The sequence below is a fragment of the Salvia hispanica genome, chromosome 6 (assembly GCF_023119035.1).
Source record: "Salvia hispanica cultivar TCC Black 2014 chromosome 6, UniMelb_Shisp_WGS_1.0, whole genome shotgun sequence".
Taxonomy (NCBI): Eukaryota; Viridiplantae; Streptophyta; class Magnoliopsida; order Lamiales; family Lamiaceae; genus Salvia; species Salvia hispanica.
This window is the reverse complement of record NC_062970.1, coordinates 3,975,963-3,994,246: the sequence shown is the minus strand read 5'-3', so window position 1 is coordinate 3,994,246 and position 18,284 is coordinate 3,975,963. Positions and strand designations below refer to the sequence as shown.

The window sequence follows — 18,284 nt, the reverse complement described above, 5'->3', positions numbered from 1 at the left end:
CCCTAAATACATAGACCATTTATCTCAAAAATGAATATAGACATATAGATCATTGATTGAAAAAGACTTTCATTTTATTTAAATTGGGTCCACTCACATGGCATTATGTTCGTTAAATTGGTTATCATCTTTCAAATTGAGGCACCCCACTCCCAATATCCAATAGACACATGCCCTTCAATCAAAACAATGTATCAAATCGATGAAGTTGGGAACGAACCCTCATTTAATGTCTACCATATTTCTGATTAATTAATGCCATTTTTTCCAATTTGTACTACTATAAGATAGTGAAATTAAAGAAATTGGTGAAGTTTGTTTTATTTGAGATGATTATTCCTTGCAATCGAAGTTTGTATTCAATCATGGATTGGTGAATTATTAATTGTTTCTCAAGGGGCATACATACTTAATATCAATTTAATGTTGTATACTCCCACCAACTTCGGTTACAGTATAGAAACATATTTGAAAATTCATTTTTTTATAAAAGAAAATACTAGTAGAACCCAGATTCGCCCATATATAAAGGTAGAATAATAGGTTATTTCCATGCAACCAACATTACTCATCCGAAAAGACAAACAATAAAAACAACAAGAACAACGTAGAGAATAATCCTACAAGGAACCCATCCTTCGCCCAATAGTCGAACCAGAAGCTAGTGTGTGTCACATTCCGTACTTTCATCCGTATACCTTTCTAAGCTATAGATATATCTCGTCTTGCAAAAAATGGACTTTATAACTTAGACACAACTAGAACAAGTTTGCACACATAATTTCAATTGTATGAGTTGTTTTAATGATCTCATTTCTTTCTTTTCCGAAAGACAAATGAACTACATCGTAACTATCCACACATGAATCTATCTATCAAAATTATCAATAGAATGTAAGTGGTTTATTACAATTGTCCCAACACATTAACTTGTGCCTAGTAAGGACATTGTATAATCAATAATAAACATGAGCATCCACTATATGTTCATATTTTTTAGTATGTTCCATGCAGCAAAAAGTATATTCATGATTCATGACTCATAATATATGAAACACGGAAGAACACTACTCTTCCGTGCTTCAATAATGTTGAAAGAATCACATAAATTAGTCTAAAAATCGAGAAGCCTGGTTCTTTATAAGATTAAGAACCATTGTCCATTATCCCAAAACAAACGGGGATTCCACCGAACCAGCAGAATGTGGAGCCATACTTTCTCCCAGAATAGCAACGAGTCTCAGCAATATGCAGGGGCGTATATATTACGGACTGTGGATGCAAGTTGTGTAGCACATAGCTGGAGATGATATAAGTGCAATAAATATATGATAAATCGGTGTCGTTTATGTGGCATCCATTTGCGTTGTTTCATTGATCACAGGATCTGGTAAATCATTCAAAACCTGGAGCAGGTAGGAAGACTTACTTCTAGACAAAAGCTCAAGAAATATATAAAAAGTACAAAAGATGATCTCATACATATGATAAGACAGCCACGGGAAAGCTGACAAAGGGGAAGAAGAAAGCTCAATGTACACAATTGAGGATAAGTATACCTGATTAAGGTAAAAAGAGACGTATGCATCAACGGCAGCATATTTTAATTGTTCGTGTGATAGAACATTAACTTCCCAATTGCCTAGCCTGAGTATATTTGGCTTGGGGAGCTACAAGAATCAATCACACTAGTTAGAGTAGGTCGAAGTTGAATTTATTCTAAAGATAACAAATCAGCGCTTTCAAGTGAACAATGCATGCAATCATTGTTTATTACCACCGTATAATATTCATAGCAGGGGAACTCGTGTAATAGTTTAAAGCAGGCTGAGAATCCAAGTAAAATACGAGCAGTATGACTCTAAAATCATAATTTATATGTAAGGAACTGCATTTGCTAAATTTGTGAAAGCATGAGCTAATTAGAAAAACACAAGGTCTACATACAAGACATGACAGTATTGGCATCTAAGGCTATATGCACATTTTAATTTGTGGCAGAATCCGGATGCAGCTGTAGTCGCAACAGAATGCACCACACTTTGCACAGGTAAACTTAAAAATAAAAATTATTTACAAACACTGATTTCTAAGATGCTTGATTAAGATCAGGGGGGTTCTATACCTAGTTCTTGCCTACAGCACTTACCCTAGCCATTCATAGGTCATGGTCGGGGGATCAGAAATCTTAAACATGATAATGTATATATGATCATGTAGCTTATCGAATTTAAATAAGGGATAATTGCTATTTATATCATAACTTTGTGTTGACCATGGTCAATCTCATAACTTTTGAAACCAAAAATTTAAATCATAACATTTTAATATTTCAGAATTGTCTCACCCATCCAATCTTGGGTGAAAACAGTGGGTGATGTGTCATCCAGAGTTTCCTAATGGACAATACATTTGTCGTCCAGTGAAAAAAACAAAATCGGTTGGTGATCCTCAAAACTGTGATATTTGTATAAATAAGAAATTTTTATATTCCTTTTAGGGTTTAGGGATGTGACAGGAATGTTGGTGGCTGGCAGCATGATGCCGTCGGAAGTTGGGGGGTGAAGTGATGGCCGTCATGAAGGTCAAGCTATGCCCTCCGAGAGAGAGAGATGGGCAAAGCCATGGTTTGGAGAACTTTGTAATATCAAAATTTCAGAAACCAAAACAACATTGTTTTGTACACATTTGTGCCACATAGTCAGTGACATAATGTAAACAAATACACGTAAGCGGCACATCATCTAAACTGATACACGTAAACACCCAAAAATCATTGTGGGACAAGTGTTAAACATTAAAAAGTAACGATTTTAATTTCCGGTCCAAAAGGTTAAAGGATTGACTACAAATGAACGCAAACTTATGATTTAAATGACAACTATCCTTTAAACAATGATGCAAAACAGTCAGGAAGAGGCTAGATGTTAGGTAGCCCTTGCTACCTCCACTTTGGCCTAAACGGACCTCTAAGGGCCAACCAAGGATATGTGATTATAGGATCATTTCATGCATTTACACATCCGCAGCCGACCACCCTTGTAGTACAACTAAGAAAATAATCTCGGATTGCAAGTTTTCAAATTTTCTCCAAAATGAAAAGTTTCCAGAGTTATTGTTCAAGTACCTGTTTGCATAACAGCATTTCAGTTAAAGATGATAAACCCCACTTCTTACGATCTCCAAGCTTTTGATTGGCTCTATCAGAAAGATCTTGGAAAGTGTTGATTGATACATCGTAATCTTTCCAAAGCTTTCTTACATCATTTGCAATGCCAGCACCCACCTATGCACATATGAAGCAGAAATGATAGACTGTAATAAGAATATAAAAGATGTAACTAAAATTTCAAATAATGTTTCTGATACTTGAATATGCAAATCAGTACCTTTAAGGAAGTGTCATCTTCAAGAAGGCTTTGCAAATTTTTAGGAATTCCAGAATGAAATAAGTGCAACACATGGCAACAGCTATTATCGCCACATATCTGCATAACTGCAACCTTCCCAGGTGAAACACCTGCAAAAATGGCAATTTAATTTATGGACTAGACAATTTGTGTTCACACGTCCTAGTTGAAAAAAACACACCCAACATAACCAACTGAAACAATTTATATGAAATAAAGTTCCCATTCCTAAAGAAGCACAAACACACTGACATCTTCAAAATTTTGTCCCTTCTCAAATGTATCCCTGATGCTTACTCTTGTGATACTGGTTCCTAATAGCCCAGCTTACTCCTGTGAATATGATTGTTTCCAAACCTAAACAAGTTAATGTGGCTGCAGAATCTAAGATAAGATTCAGCATCTAGCCATATATTTGTGGACGTAAATTGGGCATAATGTACATAAGCAATGACAAAATTGGCAGATAGAGCATGCTAGTAAGTAGTAATACACAATATTTTGGTTCACTCAAAACTTTCAGAAAAAAATTGAAATTAATCACTTATATTTAGCACAAATAAATAGAATAAATACATAAGTGGTATGCCAAAACCAAAAGTTCAAATGCATATACAAGAAATGGTCAATGTGCAATTCATTTCATTATCTAAAGAACTTCTATAATTTTTATTTTATATTTTTTGGAGTAGCAATTTAATTGAAAAGAAATAAAGAGAATCAGTGATAATTAAACAATTGTGGAAAAAAATAGAAGAGTTATGAAAATTTTAATTTTGAGTCCCATTGATAACAAAGCTTATGGTGTGGAAAGTATCCTAATTTATCATACACATCTGAGATTCTCCACCAACCACATCTAGTTTCCCTGTACATTGTTTAGAATTTATCAATTGGTGTATGTCTCCTTCCTATTTTTTAGTTCAGAAAGTAGGAAGTGCAAAATAGGATTCCAACAATGAAACATTAAACGCGCATTAAATTAGAATTAATGATTGAAAGGAGCCTTAAGACCATGGATTTCTGATGTAGGACTAATCTCTGATATTACAGGTATATATATCTCCAGTCTCTATATAGGAAAGAAAACTCATTTGTCTTGGGCATTGTGCAAGAGTACTTAACTTGAAAAAGGATAAACATGTTGGGTTGATTGAGGCAAAATAAGCAAGGTGGGGGTTCAGCTAGAGAGTAGAGAGCCTTCTTGAGCCATCTCCAATTTCATTTTGAAGGTATAAAGATCAATAAAAAATTATGGATCACTCTTGAGTCTAGAAACCTTTTACAAAAGAAGCATTTTGTTTCACTTTCATGTTATTTGAGGTCATTTTGACTAAGCTCAGTCACATAATCACAAATTATAAAATGTATTTTCATCATTCGCCATATGACATATAGCAACCACCAAGGACATGAATGCATACCCCGGTCACACGAGAAGCCACTAATTACTTCTTGGCCCCACTGGATAAGCCAGGACAGACAGGCCCATTCTGATAACCCTAAGACCCTAATACAACCCACTACAAGTGCTCCATGGAATATAATTACAATCAATTCCGATGAGAAGGTTTCTAGGTATCACCTAGTTGCATCTTATCGCTTATGATGATAGCATCAAGTTGCTCATGTGCTTGAATTCATTTTCAGATTCAAATTGGCACCTTTGGCCTCACATAATTATGAAAAAAAAATGGAATAATTATAGCATATCAGTTCAGTCTAATTCTTGTAGTTACTACGTAGGATATACCTCTTCTGAATGAGGGTCTCCACTCGAGATCCAGACCAAGGTAGCACTGACTACCATTCTTTTTCTTAGCTTCTACAAAATCTAGAAGCTCCTGTGCAGATCTTTCTACCTCTTTCGTTGTTCTGCTATACACAATACGACCTCCAAATTTTACCTCTGAGCAAAAACAAAGCACAAGGTTATCATTTCTGAAGGTAAAAAAGAAAAGGGCTGATAAAACAATTGTTTTTACACAGGAAGATAAAGGAATAACAGGTCTCACACACCAACAGAAATGGCAGCTAAATTGACTATATGCACGTAGGAACTTCAATATAAAATAGGATACGAGATTAAAATAATTATACCTTGAAAATGTGAAACCGGGGATCTAGTTCTACCATAACAGCGGCTAGAGCAAGAAGAAAAGGGGGAATTTCGAATGTTCAAACCCCGTTGCTGCTGCTGCTGCTGCTGAGAAGCAAAGAGAGAGCTGGGCAACCGCCGCCGTAGCTTGGGCGGAGAGCGGGCGGAGGCATCATCATCGAGCCGGTGGCGCTTAACGGAGGAAATTACGGCGTCGATTGCGCGGAGATCTTCATCGGTGAGGGGATAATCCCAATCGGAATCCGAATTAGGCATTTCCATCCCCTTCCCCCTTTCGAAAATCTTCCCCAATTGCGCGGGCACTTTGCATTCGTATCTGCTATCTACACTACACATAATCATTTATAGTGAAAAAATTACTCAATTATGACCGAGCATATAAATTTGGGAAGAGTTTTTGGACTCACAAGAGGAGGCTTCTCAATTGTCGAAGGCTTCCACGCATTGACATTTTCTGTGTGTTTTGAATTCCGATAAAACCCTAAAATGCAGTTTCCGAGGAGATTTAAAAATCGGCTAACCGGCGAATCGAACGCCGTGGGATAAATTAAGAAAATGAGAGAGAAGTCGCGAGGAAGGAAGGAGGTCGAGTTTCATCGGTGAGAATAGAATACCGGAAATGGGTTTAATCGGCGATTTTGCCGCCGATTAATCGAGAAGAATAATTTCAAATTGAGACAAGAGCGGCGGCGGGAAGGTTTCTTTCGCCGGTAAACTGATTTATAAACTTCTTGTTGATATTTTGGATTTATATTTAAAATAAAATTATTGAATTATGAAATTTTAATTTTGTTGATCTATTCATTGTATATATTAAATGACAATCAACCTAACTTTTAACAGTGAAATAAAATAAATTAGAAAAAAATAAAAATAATTATTTTAATAAAAAGATATTGTAGTATTTAGCAATATAAAAAAGGTTATTTTAGATGATTGAGAAAATAAGAAAATTCTTAATTTAATAGTATTTCATTTTTAAATATTAAAATTGATCAGAATGTGACCATATTTTGTAATATAATATTCCTAATATTTTTATACTTATACAAATTTATAAATTTTTAACAAATAAAAAGATAATTCGTTTGTTGGGTGTGATCAATTGCTACCTAATTAGCAATCACAAATTAAGACTAAATCTTAGCTATTTAATAATTTTTTAATTTAAAAATTTCAATATAGTGTAGATAAAATATCAATAAATATGTGTTGATATTTTTTTGTAGTACTTTTTTTGATTATCATATGATAACATAGTGACGATATTACCTTGTTGATATTTTGTCAACTATTTATTAAAATTTGTGAGCTTTAATATCTATTCATTTCAAAATCCAAGAGTGTAGCTTTAGTCTTAGTTTTGAATTATGGTGTTATAAGCACAAGAGGACTCCTAGTTTGTTACTACTAAATATAGTGGCAAATATCCAAAATATTACTGAACCCACATAAGATATAACATTTCTATTTTTGAAAAAAGTTCTCTCTCACATTAATATAAAAAATATATTTTCTCTCTCCATTTGATACACAAAACAAAACTTCCTAAAATCTTGTGTCGTCCCACAAGTATGACATCTTTTATCGGACGGAGGGAGTACTATATAATGCAACCTTTATGAATTTGTCTATCGTAGTGAGTGTATGTTTTACTTTTTAGCTACACCTCCTAAACCCTAAACTGAGTCAGAACATCTTTAAGTGATCAAAATATTTCTCAAAATCTACTTCTTCTATCCACCAATATAAGAGCATATTTGATAGGACAGAGTTTTAAGAAGTACTCCCTCTGTCCGTGAATAGGAGTTCCGATTCACATTTACCATAAATGATAATATGGTGTCATCATTCACTAACTCATTTCACTCATATTTAACTTAAAACTAATATATATAAGTGGGATTCCTCTTTCACTAACTTTTTTCCATCAATTTTTCTTAATATTTCTTAAAACTCGTACCGTCCATAAATGGGACTCCTAATGGCGGACGGAGGGAGTATAGTAAAAATGGGATTAAAAAGATTAGTAAAAAGTAGGTCATAGTAACTTTCTATATGTTCGCCATACATAATAGATAATGTATATAGGAGTATTTCTTTAGTTCTAATTATTATCACTTTCCTGGCTACAACATGAACACTCTATAAGAACAAAAACATAGTAGAAAGTTAGAAACGATAAAATGATCCGTTCAATTTCAAATTTACAAAGACGATTTGAAAACAAAATCATGCAAATAAAAACTAGGGTTTAATAATATAGGCATAGAGAATCTGATTCCAAACGTCGGGAACTCCAGGAAGACACCAATGGATACAGTCTGATTTGGCAGGGTTTCGAAGCTTGAAACCTACATCTTTGTAACGTAGAGTATATACAGATAGATGTGCATCTTGTCTATAACATGACAGTTGTGTTATATTCAAATAATCAACTTTTACACCTTTTTCTTTGAGATTTTCTATCGCAGATTCAACTACCTTCATCAAATCTCTTCGATGGTTTTGCCAATACATATCATCAGCTCTCGGCTCTGTTGCGTTGTAGCATCCAAGATTAGTACCCCAAGGCGTTTCTCTGCAATTAGCGTATATTTAGCAAAAAGCTTAGATAATTAATTTTTTTAAGGGTACAAGGTGAAAGTTGATCTTTGTAATTTCTTATCAAAACTAAAAATTTGTGAGAACATATATACATATGGTTAAACCGTACCCGACTGTAATAGGTGATGAACTCGTAAAGAATATTTTGGTTTTATTACGATCGATACGATACTCTAGCCATTCTGACCAAGTATTTAGAGCAATTTCAAATGGACTTTGTGATGATTCCACTTTTTTGTAAACTGCATCAGGACTGTGAAATGAAATCGATGCATGAAAAATAAAAATGTGTGAGAAAATACAATATTTAAAAATAGCATAATAAAGCAAAAGCAACACTATACTCTATTGCATTCATACCTTTAAGCTAGTTCATACAAAAACTAATGTTCTAACTAAAAAAATTCTTACATGCTTTCAATTTTAAGAGCCCACCAAAGAAATGTGTCAAATATTAGTATATCTGCATCACTCCAATGCCGCGCATGTTTCTCGATGGAATTAATCCGCACCGTCAGTCCTGGTTGTGCGCTTGCGCCTACATGGTCTGCGCTTGACTCCACGAGATACGGCGACCAATAAAATCCAATGGTCGCGTTGTAATCCTTCACACCTTCCATCACAATAAGAGTAAAAGAAAAAGAAAAAGAAATAAATAAAAGATATTGCACATAAGAGTACCTCTACGTATAACTTTTTGAGGTTTCCCTCCGAGACCAATGTTTTATTCGTAGCAGGTGGAAGATATGGTTCGATTAAACACATCAAAGATCTCCATTGATTTCGATCTAACGAATCTCCTACAAATATAAGTTTTTTATTCCGTAATTTCTTCAACAATGTAGTCCCATTAACCCTAATTCAACAAAAAAATACATCATATAGTATGATACAAATGTTTCTCCAATAAAAGAGACATAAGTACTTTTTAATTTACCTAGGAAGATCACATTGATGTGGTTGCCATCTCCAGTTCTGATATTTTAAATCCTTTCTCCCATATTTCGCACAGGTAAAGCGATCCCCAATCAACGAGCAATTTCCCTCGGTGTAAAGAGGGTATGAAGTGTCGTATATCCATCTCCCGGAAAACAAATCGCAGCCATTTTCAGTTGCATTTTGTTGTGCTTTGGAGAAAATCGGTTTGTCTAGGCGGACAACGTTGACACCTTTGTCTAATCGAAAAAGAGAAGCAATGGCGAAGGCAAACATGATCAGCGCAACCATGTGAAAGCAATTTACTGTATTGTTTCCTACAGCCATCATTTTTCTTCTTATTTCTTACGATAATATTAAGTTTTAAATTGGATCTTTATATGTGTTGGTGATTAATATTACATGTGGTTTAATTTATGAGCTTAATTGAGTTGGGAAATAAGTATCTCTTTTTGATATCGTTCCATAAAATTAATGACTCAATTAATTACTTTATCCATATAAGTCATATAACGAAATCTGATTTTCCCCTTTTTTTTATTAACTGGTGTTTTGCTTATAGAAACTTTTTCCTTAGTGTTTAACCTCATCGTTAATATTATAGAAAGTAGTAACTTAAATTTATATTGCACATGAGGTTCATACATTTTTTGAAGGAAAATATTACTTTCAAATTTAGACAAAAATTTTCTTGATTTTATTCTTCTTGATCTTTCTTGAATTCTTGCCTTTGATTGAGATCTTAACTTGTAACAATTTTCAATATAATAATGATTTATACTCGTATTATGAAGTTATCCTTTTTTTTCATTTGAAAGTTTAGGCTTGAATGAGTTTTTTCAATTTCCGTTGAAAGTTTAGGCGTTTCAAGGAGCTACGTTTGACGATCTGTCATATCTAGGACAAATCTAGATAGTTTTGATCGTATCCATAAATACTTGATTGAAAATGAGCTATTTCATTTTTCAGTGGAAATCAATTGGGGACACATCGTCCCCTATTAATTTTTAACAAACTCAAGGGGTATAATGGTAATTTACTAGTTTATTAAGTAAAAATATTTGCAATTAAAAAGAGACTATTGTATCCACGGTTAAGAGCATCCACATCCATGTTCTTGCCAAAGAGCATGGATGTGGGCCCGGACCCACTTTTATTATTTTTTACTCTTTGTCCTTCCCTAAGAGCACAACACTCACATACATAATAAGTGAGACCAACCATTAAATGATTATGTGTGTGTTGACCTAATGATAGAGTTGTTAACGTCCGAGACTAAATATATCTATCGAGGGCTCCATTGCCATATTCATGCATGGCTTCGCCTCTGTATCCAAGTGCCGCATTTTTCTTTTTCTTCAAGGATTGAGTTTTTCTTTGGTTTTGCAAAATACATTGGATCTTTTGCATTACTTCGAGAGCATGAGAGTTGAGAACTAGATTTCAATTTATGTGAAATCCTATTTCTCTTCGGCTGCTATGTCTAGTGCAAAAAATCAAAATATCCTATTCGATTTGGTTTGGGTTTTTTCGAATTTCGATTTGATTTGAATTAAATTTTTTGGCATGTTATGATATTTAGATTTTATGAGGATTGTAATTGTTTAGATATGTTAATTGATTGATACGAGATACATATGTTTTTGTAAATACAAGAAAAATAATTTTAGAATTTCAGTTTTTCGAATACATTTGTGGAATTTTGGTTTTTCAATTCAGATTTTTTTTATGTGAATAAATTGATACGCTTCGGTTATAATTTTCAAACATTGGTTTTTTTATTCAATTCAGCTTGGAGAAAAAGCTTAACTAAAAACTGAAAACTAGCCGGTGATTCTACTAAATTAGTCACTCGGGAAACACCTTTATATGAACTCCACTAAGCAATGTTTGTGTCGTTTTGAGCTTCGTCTTCATCTGCTTGGGCCTTCAATCGTGAAGAGTAATTTTACAAATGAATTTTATGTGCAAAAATTTTCTCCAATAGCTTTAGGCTTTATAGCAGAGGATACCGTGAATGAAGACGACGCAGATCCCTTGTTGGAGGATGACGACGCATCGACAAGTGAACCTTGCATGGAAAGCTCGGGGCCTCGATGTCAAATTCGGCTGAAAGATCATTTCCAAGTATGTTTTTCATAAGTTAGGGTATTTATTTTTTGCATTGTAAGTCAGAGTATTTATTTTTTTGCATGGTAAGTGTGTAATATCCCCATTTTTTCTATTTTTTTAGTTTTTCTCGAAAGGGCGTCGAACGTTAAGCCAAAAAAAAAAAAATCTTTGTTGCTAATGCTCATTTGATATACTATAGGGTATGTTTGATAAGTTAGTAATACCAAGATAGAGAATTATATATGGATATTTTTAATTTTTTGATATCATAGTTAAGCTTAACTCAAAGCTCAATATAAGACCAGGGCCCTATCTAATCTTACCAAAATTATAACATTAACCTTGTTTATGTATCTCACTAATTTGTCAAGTTAAGCCATGTTATTTAATATATAATACAAATTTACCGAAAAAAATCATATTTTTGCATATTTTGACATGAAGCCCGTATTTCTTATCTTGTTTGACATATCTTCTTATATCCCATCTTTTGTATCAAACGAGTCTCAGACGTCTTCGGTTGATCAATAGAAGTTTCGGTTTATGCTTAGTACTTGGAATAACAAGAGATGCTTATTAAATGTGAAATAGGGAGTACAAAAAAATTCAAGCCCAACTTCATGTTACGGACATGATAACGTGTGATATAAATTAAATTACAATTTACTTTGGGCACGACAGTAAATAAATACTTTTTCATCCATAAAAATAGAGCACATCTACTATTTATTGAAAGTTTTCAACAAATAATAACTCTGCACGTCGTTTCACTAACACTACTTTTTAATTACTTTTTCTTCTCTTGTCTTACTTTTTTTCCTTTCTCTCTTATTTTACCACCTTAAAATTCGGGTCATACACCATTGCTCTATTTTTTTCGGACGGAGGGAGTAATATTTGGGCCTAATGTTATCGAAGCTAAATTACATCTTCTTAATTGAGCCCAAGTTGATAAAATTCCGCCACACAGCTTCGTCAATCCCGTGAACACGCGATCTGCCTTCGCAAAATTCGAGTTGTCGGCGGTGAATTCGCGTCGCCGTTGCTCCAACACCGCCACCGATTTGAGCAGCCGCTGCTGATATTGTATGCCTACTTTGTGAAGGTAGTATTTTTGTGGAAAACTGAGAGAGAAGAAGCGATGAAGTTCTGGGATTGGTACTTGAAGATAGCAGTTGGGTCAGCGATGGTTGGAGGTTCAATGGAGCTTTTCATGATCAAAACTGGTTTCTGTGTGAGATCCCTCCTTCTTCCTTCCATCCTTTTATTTTCCCACTCGCACCAACACACACATTCAGGGTTTGTGTATCTGTGTATTTGCTTTGTTTGATTTTCTTTTTGATTGTGTTTATCAACAGTGAGAAGCCATTCCTGAATTTGAGTGCTATGAATTTTAATTGTGTAGTTGTCAGGGAGATGTTGGAATTATTGATTTTCTTCCCCTGGTCTATTGTTGGTGATTTGGATACCTCTGAAATTAGGCTAATGTATAAGAATGTGAAAAAAGAAATGCTTTGATTATGCTTCCAGAGTTTAATCTTGAACATGAAATTGCTGCAATGATGCACTATATTGAAGTATTGTGCTTAAGTTTGAAGATTGGATTTAATGATATTGAAATTTAGTGCCCGTTTGGGTTTGGGAGTTTAGTGAGTATGCTATTGTATTCTAGTAGATCTAGCTGACTAGCTTGACAGAGTTGTGGAGTAATGACTTGGTTTTGTCAATTCACTTAGGGCCAATTCACTTAGGGCTTCTTTGTTGGGGATAAAGCTTGATATGTTTGAATTTGAATATGATGTCTTCTACCATATAAGGTATCAATATTGTTATGTTTGCTTAGATGTGTTACATTATGAGAACATATAGGAGAGTGAAATTATCGTAGTTTAGTCTGATAATAAACTAATATATGGTATAGTTATCTTCTCTTTTATGTATCTCACCTTCTTATATTGGATACATGATCTCATGTATTTTGATAATAGATATTGGGGCCTTGCTTTATCAAGACTTCAATTTTTTTAGCAAACAAGATACTAGCATATCATAAGTATCTATCACACCCTTTTCATGCATAGAAAACAAGCCCTTTGGGTAGTGAGTTACTTAAATTTTGAAATGGCTATCCCTTTTGGCATAACGCAATGAATTTAAGAATTACTTACTAGTTAATTTTGTTATTAGATTCAGAACAGCGCAGCATAATGTTTGAGTTTTTAATTGACCAATGCAAATCCATTGAGTTATTTTAGCTGTACATGTTTGTAGAATTGTAGTTGTAGTGCATCCACTTAGTCAACTTCGTTTTCTGATACCTTATGTGAGAGCACTAACTTACAGAGTCAGTGTTGCAATATGCTTGTAGTGTATTCAATTCATTTTTCTTTGCTGGTTATATAGTGAGTAGAACCTCTTCTGCTACTGATTTTAGCATATTCTTGTATGTTTTTTCCTAAATTAAGCAGACGATAAAGTAGCAGTTTTGGAGTCGGAGAAGAGGGCTTGGGAGAGTTCGCCTGAAGCTCAGGCCATGAGAGACGCTCTCAATCCTTGGCGGCATCAGGAGAAGGAAGCCGAAAAGAGTTCCTAGTTGCGTTAGAATGGTTTGTTTCACAAAACTTCAGATCTTGATATAAACTAGTACGGATTGTTAGACTTCATCTTGAGTATCATATGGTTAGAAGCCACCTAATAATTTAGAAATTATGTACAAAATCATAATTATGTGAAAGTTTGTATACTTAGACACAACTACTCCATTTAGAAATTAGAACTGATGTGTCTGCATAAATTTATGAAAAGCCATTGTTGATTTACAGGTCCTGAGAAAGGTTTGCATCTCTTCTACAGTGGATGAAATTTATGAAAAACCAATTCTCTTACATTACACCCTCAGAGTTATCTTCCCTTGTCTGCAGAAAGCAGGCAATTTGTTCCAACGCATAATATTCTGAATTGAAATTGGCAGATCATAAACTCAATTACTGCCTTTGTTGCAGGCTTTATTGTTGAAATCGACTGACTGGTTTGAGTTAAGATGACGAGTTTATGTTGATAGATATTTGTTTGAATGCATCATGTCTTCATACATGATGTCATTCGCTCATAACGCTTCTGCTAGCATAGTATTTCAGTTGAGTACACGTATTGTTGAGATACTATTCCATTCGAGTTTATGTGACTTTGAATCTATTCAAGTTATTTTCATTATTGCGAGCCATGTCCAATAGTGCCAATGTTCTTATTTCTTCGCAGCTTCTTTAATTCTCCCCTTGCCGCGATCAACAGAGTTTTCTATCCTTAAAAAGTGTGTTCGGGACAAAGTTAGGGTATTTATTTTCTTGCATGGTGCGTTAGGGTATTTATTTTCTTGAATGGTAAGTTAGGATATTTATTTTCTCGCATGGTAAGTTTTTATTTTGATCTCCATAATTGATGATTCGAGCAAATCTATAAGCTTCTTTCTGAGTATTCTTTGTGATTATTTCCCGGATCACATAAGAGTGTCGAATCAAATCTAGAACCTAGAATTATGAATAAAAGACATTATTATTCTTTTATAATCCATGAATGAATAAAATTATCTCTTAATTATCTTTTATCTTGCAAAAAACCCTAACAAACCATCTCCTTTTGCTTTACGAGATTTTCGTCACGAGAAAACTATCTTCCCGATTATTGATCTTCGGATGTCGATCAATCGATAAGGGTCATACCCTCATTAAACATTGCCAACATTGCGGATGACTCCCTCCAGTGAAGGGACTGGAGGACTCATGTCCGAAGCCAACGAATCACCTCTGTTTACGGGCATATTGCAATCGACGTAAGAGCCAAAAAAGATAAGCAATTTTCTATATCAAACAACATATAATAGCTAGACAAGGGATGTAATCAAATGTAAAGTATAAATATTGTACAAACTCTAAACTATGATCATGAACAGATGACAAAATAATACTCCCTCTGTCCCCAAAGAATATGTTCTTTGGATTCGGCACGAGTATTAATGCAAAATTGGTAAAGTAAGAGCGAGGTAGTGAGAAAAAACAATTAAACTATTGTTAGTGGAAATGAGTCCCACCTCATTAGAGAGAAAAGAGTTTCCAATCTGGAAAGTGCATATTCTTGTGAGACGAACTAAAAAGGAAATAGTGCGTATAGGACGGAGGGAGTAGCAAAAAAAATGTCAATACTTTGTCAATAGTTGATACTGTGTTTTTTTTGTCATATGTTGAAATTTTCTAACGGTCCAGGTCATAGTTTGGAGTTTGTATAATATTTAGAGTTTGCATTTTATCGCTACCTAGCCAGACAATATCATAACTAAATATTACAAAAATAAACACGTATACCTTTTATTATACTAGCTCAAACCAACAATATTCTCGTGTGTTGTTGAAAATACTTGAGTTGCGGAAATTATTAAGCAGACATCAGCATGTCGTCGAGCCTGGAGGGGCACTCGGGCGAGTGCAAGTGAGGGTAGAGGACAGAGGAAGGTGGCACGCCTGCAGTAGCACTCCGGCACTTATCAAGAATTTTTAAACTAATTAGCTCATACTAATATTCTTTCGAGAAAGGGCGAGTTGTTTAATTCGAACCAAATCCATGCTTACATATTTTATTTGGAAACATTGAGGTGGAATTTATATCTGATATATGTTATTATTAAATACTATATCAAATATTTATGAAATGTGTTCCTTAATTCATGTTCATGTTTTTTTGTCAAGTGAAATACCCACTCCGTCATTTTTCTATTTATGGAAATTCCAACATAATTTAGTCATTTTTATTTTTTGGCTGCCTCAACGATATCCTAATCATCAGAAATGTTTTGCGGGACATTTTATTCCCAAAATGAAACAATGTGTACTAAATGGTAATTACGTAATAGTGGGATTTTTTGGGTAGACGCTCAATCGATGAAACAAAATTGGTTGTTTACCATTTCCTATATAACCAAGAGTATCATTATGTTATGGGTAGGAATGCTAATTCTGTTTAAAATTGACGAACCAACCTGCATAAATTGAGAAAAAATAGAATAGGAGTATAGGACGAAACTTTTGTATCTAACTCAAGCTCAGATGAACATATTGAGAGAACACCACATACATTATAAATTGATAGAATTCATAAACCGAGTGGCTAGCTCGATTAATATTCATAACCACGAAGATTTTAAAACATCTATCTTAACAAGCAAAATATTCAATTTATAATATTTGAGTGCTAGTTTACCTAAGGCGGAAATGAGGAGGAAAACGATACAAAAAGATTGAGTCACTGAAACCATATTGCTTGATTATATGTTAAAACTATGTATGCGTGTCTATTTATATAAATAGTCTGGCACATACCATGATAAAAACCTGATAAACTTATTGTTGGCAAACTTTATTAAATGTAGTTTGCCAAAAAAACATTGATTCGTGCGAAAATTAATTACAATTTCCCAATATTATAATGGCAAACTTTATTAATTTCCCAGCAAATGAAGATCTGTAAAGTATATTTATTTCCTATACAATGCATAGATTTTATCTTCTACATTGCTCTCTTCAATTATTTACTTTATTCTTAGCTTATTTTATTGTGTTCTATTTTCAGTTGACTCATTAAATACAATTTCCTAAATTTTATGTCTCAAAATCTTTTAACTACATAGTATTTCCAATTTTGTATATTTGTGTTCTACAAGAATATTGATAACTCAGACTAATAATTTAAATAGGTTTGTAATCATGTTATGTAGTTGGCAAGTTGAATGTCCTCCACACCATTTAGACACGTGGAATTAAAAAAAAAAGAGTGACTACAATAACAGTTTTTGATCACGTAGGATTGGACATAAATATTCTCTGGACTTTAAAGTAGCATGAGAGGTCATTGAAATTTGGTATAATTACATTCATGGTATATTTTTCACTATTTGGATAAATTTTCGACCCGAAATACCCCCAAGATATGGAAGACATTTATCTACATTTATAAATCATATATCAATAAATATTGTCTCGGTATATATATAATGATTGATTGGGGTATTGGGGTAATGTGTCGATATAAATGCATAACATGATTAGCCGTTCATTCTCGTTCTGTTAGAGAACTTTCACTTGTTTTTTTGGTTGTGCAATGTTATTTTCCTAAATGCGTTGAGCTTTTAATAATTTACGTTTTCTTGTATAGGCATGTCTGAATTAGTAAACTTGCTGTTCTGCTCTTTCTATGGTCTGAGTTATGGTAACCGTTTTCATTTGCTAAGTCGGAAATTTGGTTGCAGTTAAATAGTCATCGCTGAATTAGAGTGTTGCTTTTTTGCCATAAAAGGAAATGTGAACTGCCTAAAAAGGAATACGTCTCCCTTATAATAGGATGGAGGGAGTGTTAATTAAGTACTACCTATGGGGCATTTCATTTGGCACAAGAATTAAGAAAAAAGTGTTTGATAAGTTAAATGGGAAGATAATAAAGCAGGAGAAATGAGAGAATAAAGCAATGAAGTAAGAGAGAACGAGAGTTGATTTACACCAAAAGAGAGATGAGTCATTTAACTCATGACGTCCTGACAAGGAAGACAAATCATTTAACTCATGACTCGCATTGTACCGGGATCATCAGCAAAATCATTTCTCATTTGCATCATTGTTTTCCTGTAATCTAATCAGAATAATGGAGGATAGAAGAGGCCAAGAGAATTTTCAGCTATTACTCACGATGAGCGGTTTGCTCAACTTATCGGCCAAAGGCAGCATGCTGAAAAGTACTATCGCATCTCTCTCCTTTTCTTGCTTGCTTTCAACCCTTCTTTGCTTTGTAAATTTGAGCGCATATTAATTATGTTCCATGTTTTCTTCCTTTGCAGCCAACACAGTATAATTGAGGTTCTTGTACTATGGTGATCAAAACCTAGTATAATTGGAAATGTGATAAAGAAATCCAAACTGCAGCAAAATGCAAATTAATAATTTTGCAATTACTTGCGGTGATCAAAACCTAGTATAATTGGAAATGTGTGGAATTGTTAAATATGTGTTGCAGAAATCACTGAATAAGGCTGAGAGTTTTTACTCAAAAAAGGCCAAGAA

At 33.9% G+C, this 18,284-nt stretch overlaps 2 protein-coding genes and 1 long non-coding RNA gene across 4 annotated transcripts; 1 reads left to right on the top strand and 2 right to left on the bottom strand.

The window, feature by feature from the left end:
* Positions 1-1,009: 1,009 nt before the first annotated feature.
* On the bottom strand, positions 1,010-6,225 carry LOC125196504 (Werner Syndrome-like exonuclease). Of its 2 annotated transcripts, none has more exons than XM_048095037.1 (7): positions 5,937-6,225; positions 5,511-5,857; positions 5,164-5,319; positions 3,390-3,520; positions 3,128-3,286; positions 1,560-1,670; positions 1,010-1,406 (listed from the first exon to the last, which is right to left on the bottom strand). In XM_048095037.1, the coding sequence occupies exons 1-7, from the start codon at positions 5,978-5,980 to the stop codon at positions 1,347-1,349; spliced, it is 1,008 nt and encodes a 335-aa protein (XP_047950994.1). In that variant the 5' UTR covers positions 5,981-6,225; the 3' UTR covers positions 1,010-1,346. The 2 variants fall into 2 exon arrangements, with proteins under 2 accessions (XP_047950994.1, XP_047950995.1); XM_048095038.1 differs by having other exon boundaries at positions 5,511-5,852.
* A 1,551-nt stretch (positions 6,226-7,776) lies between these two features.
* LOC125193776 (protein trichome birefringence-like 34) lies at positions 7,777-9,399 on the bottom strand. The gene is made up of 5 exons (XM_048091650.1): positions 9,074-9,399; positions 8,818-8,992; positions 8,548-8,741; positions 8,246-8,410; positions 7,777-8,110 (listed from the first exon to the last, which is right to left on the bottom strand). Exons 1-5 carry the CDS (start codon positions 9,397-9,399, stop codon positions 7,777-7,779), a joined length of 1,194 nt encoding a protein of 397 aa, XP_047947607.1.
* Positions 9,400-12,125: 2,726 nt separating this feature from the next.
* On the top strand, positions 12,126-14,407 carry LOC125192706. Its single transcript, XR_007171457.1, has 3 exons — positions 12,126-12,416; positions 13,653-13,790; positions 14,007-14,407. It is a non-coding gene; the product is annotated as an uncharacterized LOC125192706 (long non-coding RNA).
* The last annotated feature ends 3,877 nt before the right edge of the window (positions 14,408-18,284 follow it).

Bases quoted from the DNA above. Each gene is read 5' to 3' on its own strand.
- LOC125196504 (XM_048095037.1), bottom strand. From the start codon at position 5,980: ATGTCAATGCGTGGAAGCCTTCGACAATTGAGAAGCCTCCTCTT. The intron at 1,671-3,127 runs GTACTTGAACAA...TGATTCTTGTAG, and splicing joins AAATGCTGTTATGCAAACAG to CTCCCCAAGCCAAATATACT. The intron at 1,407-1,559 runs GTATACTTATCC...TACCTGCTCCAG, and splicing joins TCTCTTTTTACCTTAATCAG to GTTTTGAATGATTTACCAGA.
- LOC125193776 (XM_048091650.1), bottom strand. From the start codon at position 9,399: ATGGCTGTAGGAAACAATACAGTAAATTGCTTTCACATGGTTGCGCTG. The intron at 8,993-9,073 runs GTAAATTAAAAA...TTGTTGAATTAG, and splicing joins CATCAATGTGATCTTCCTAG to GGTTAATGGGACTACATTGT. The intron at 8,411-8,547 runs GTAAGAATTTTT...TTTTATTTTTCA, and splicing joins GCTCTTAAAATTGAAAGCAT to TGCATCGATTTCATTTCACA.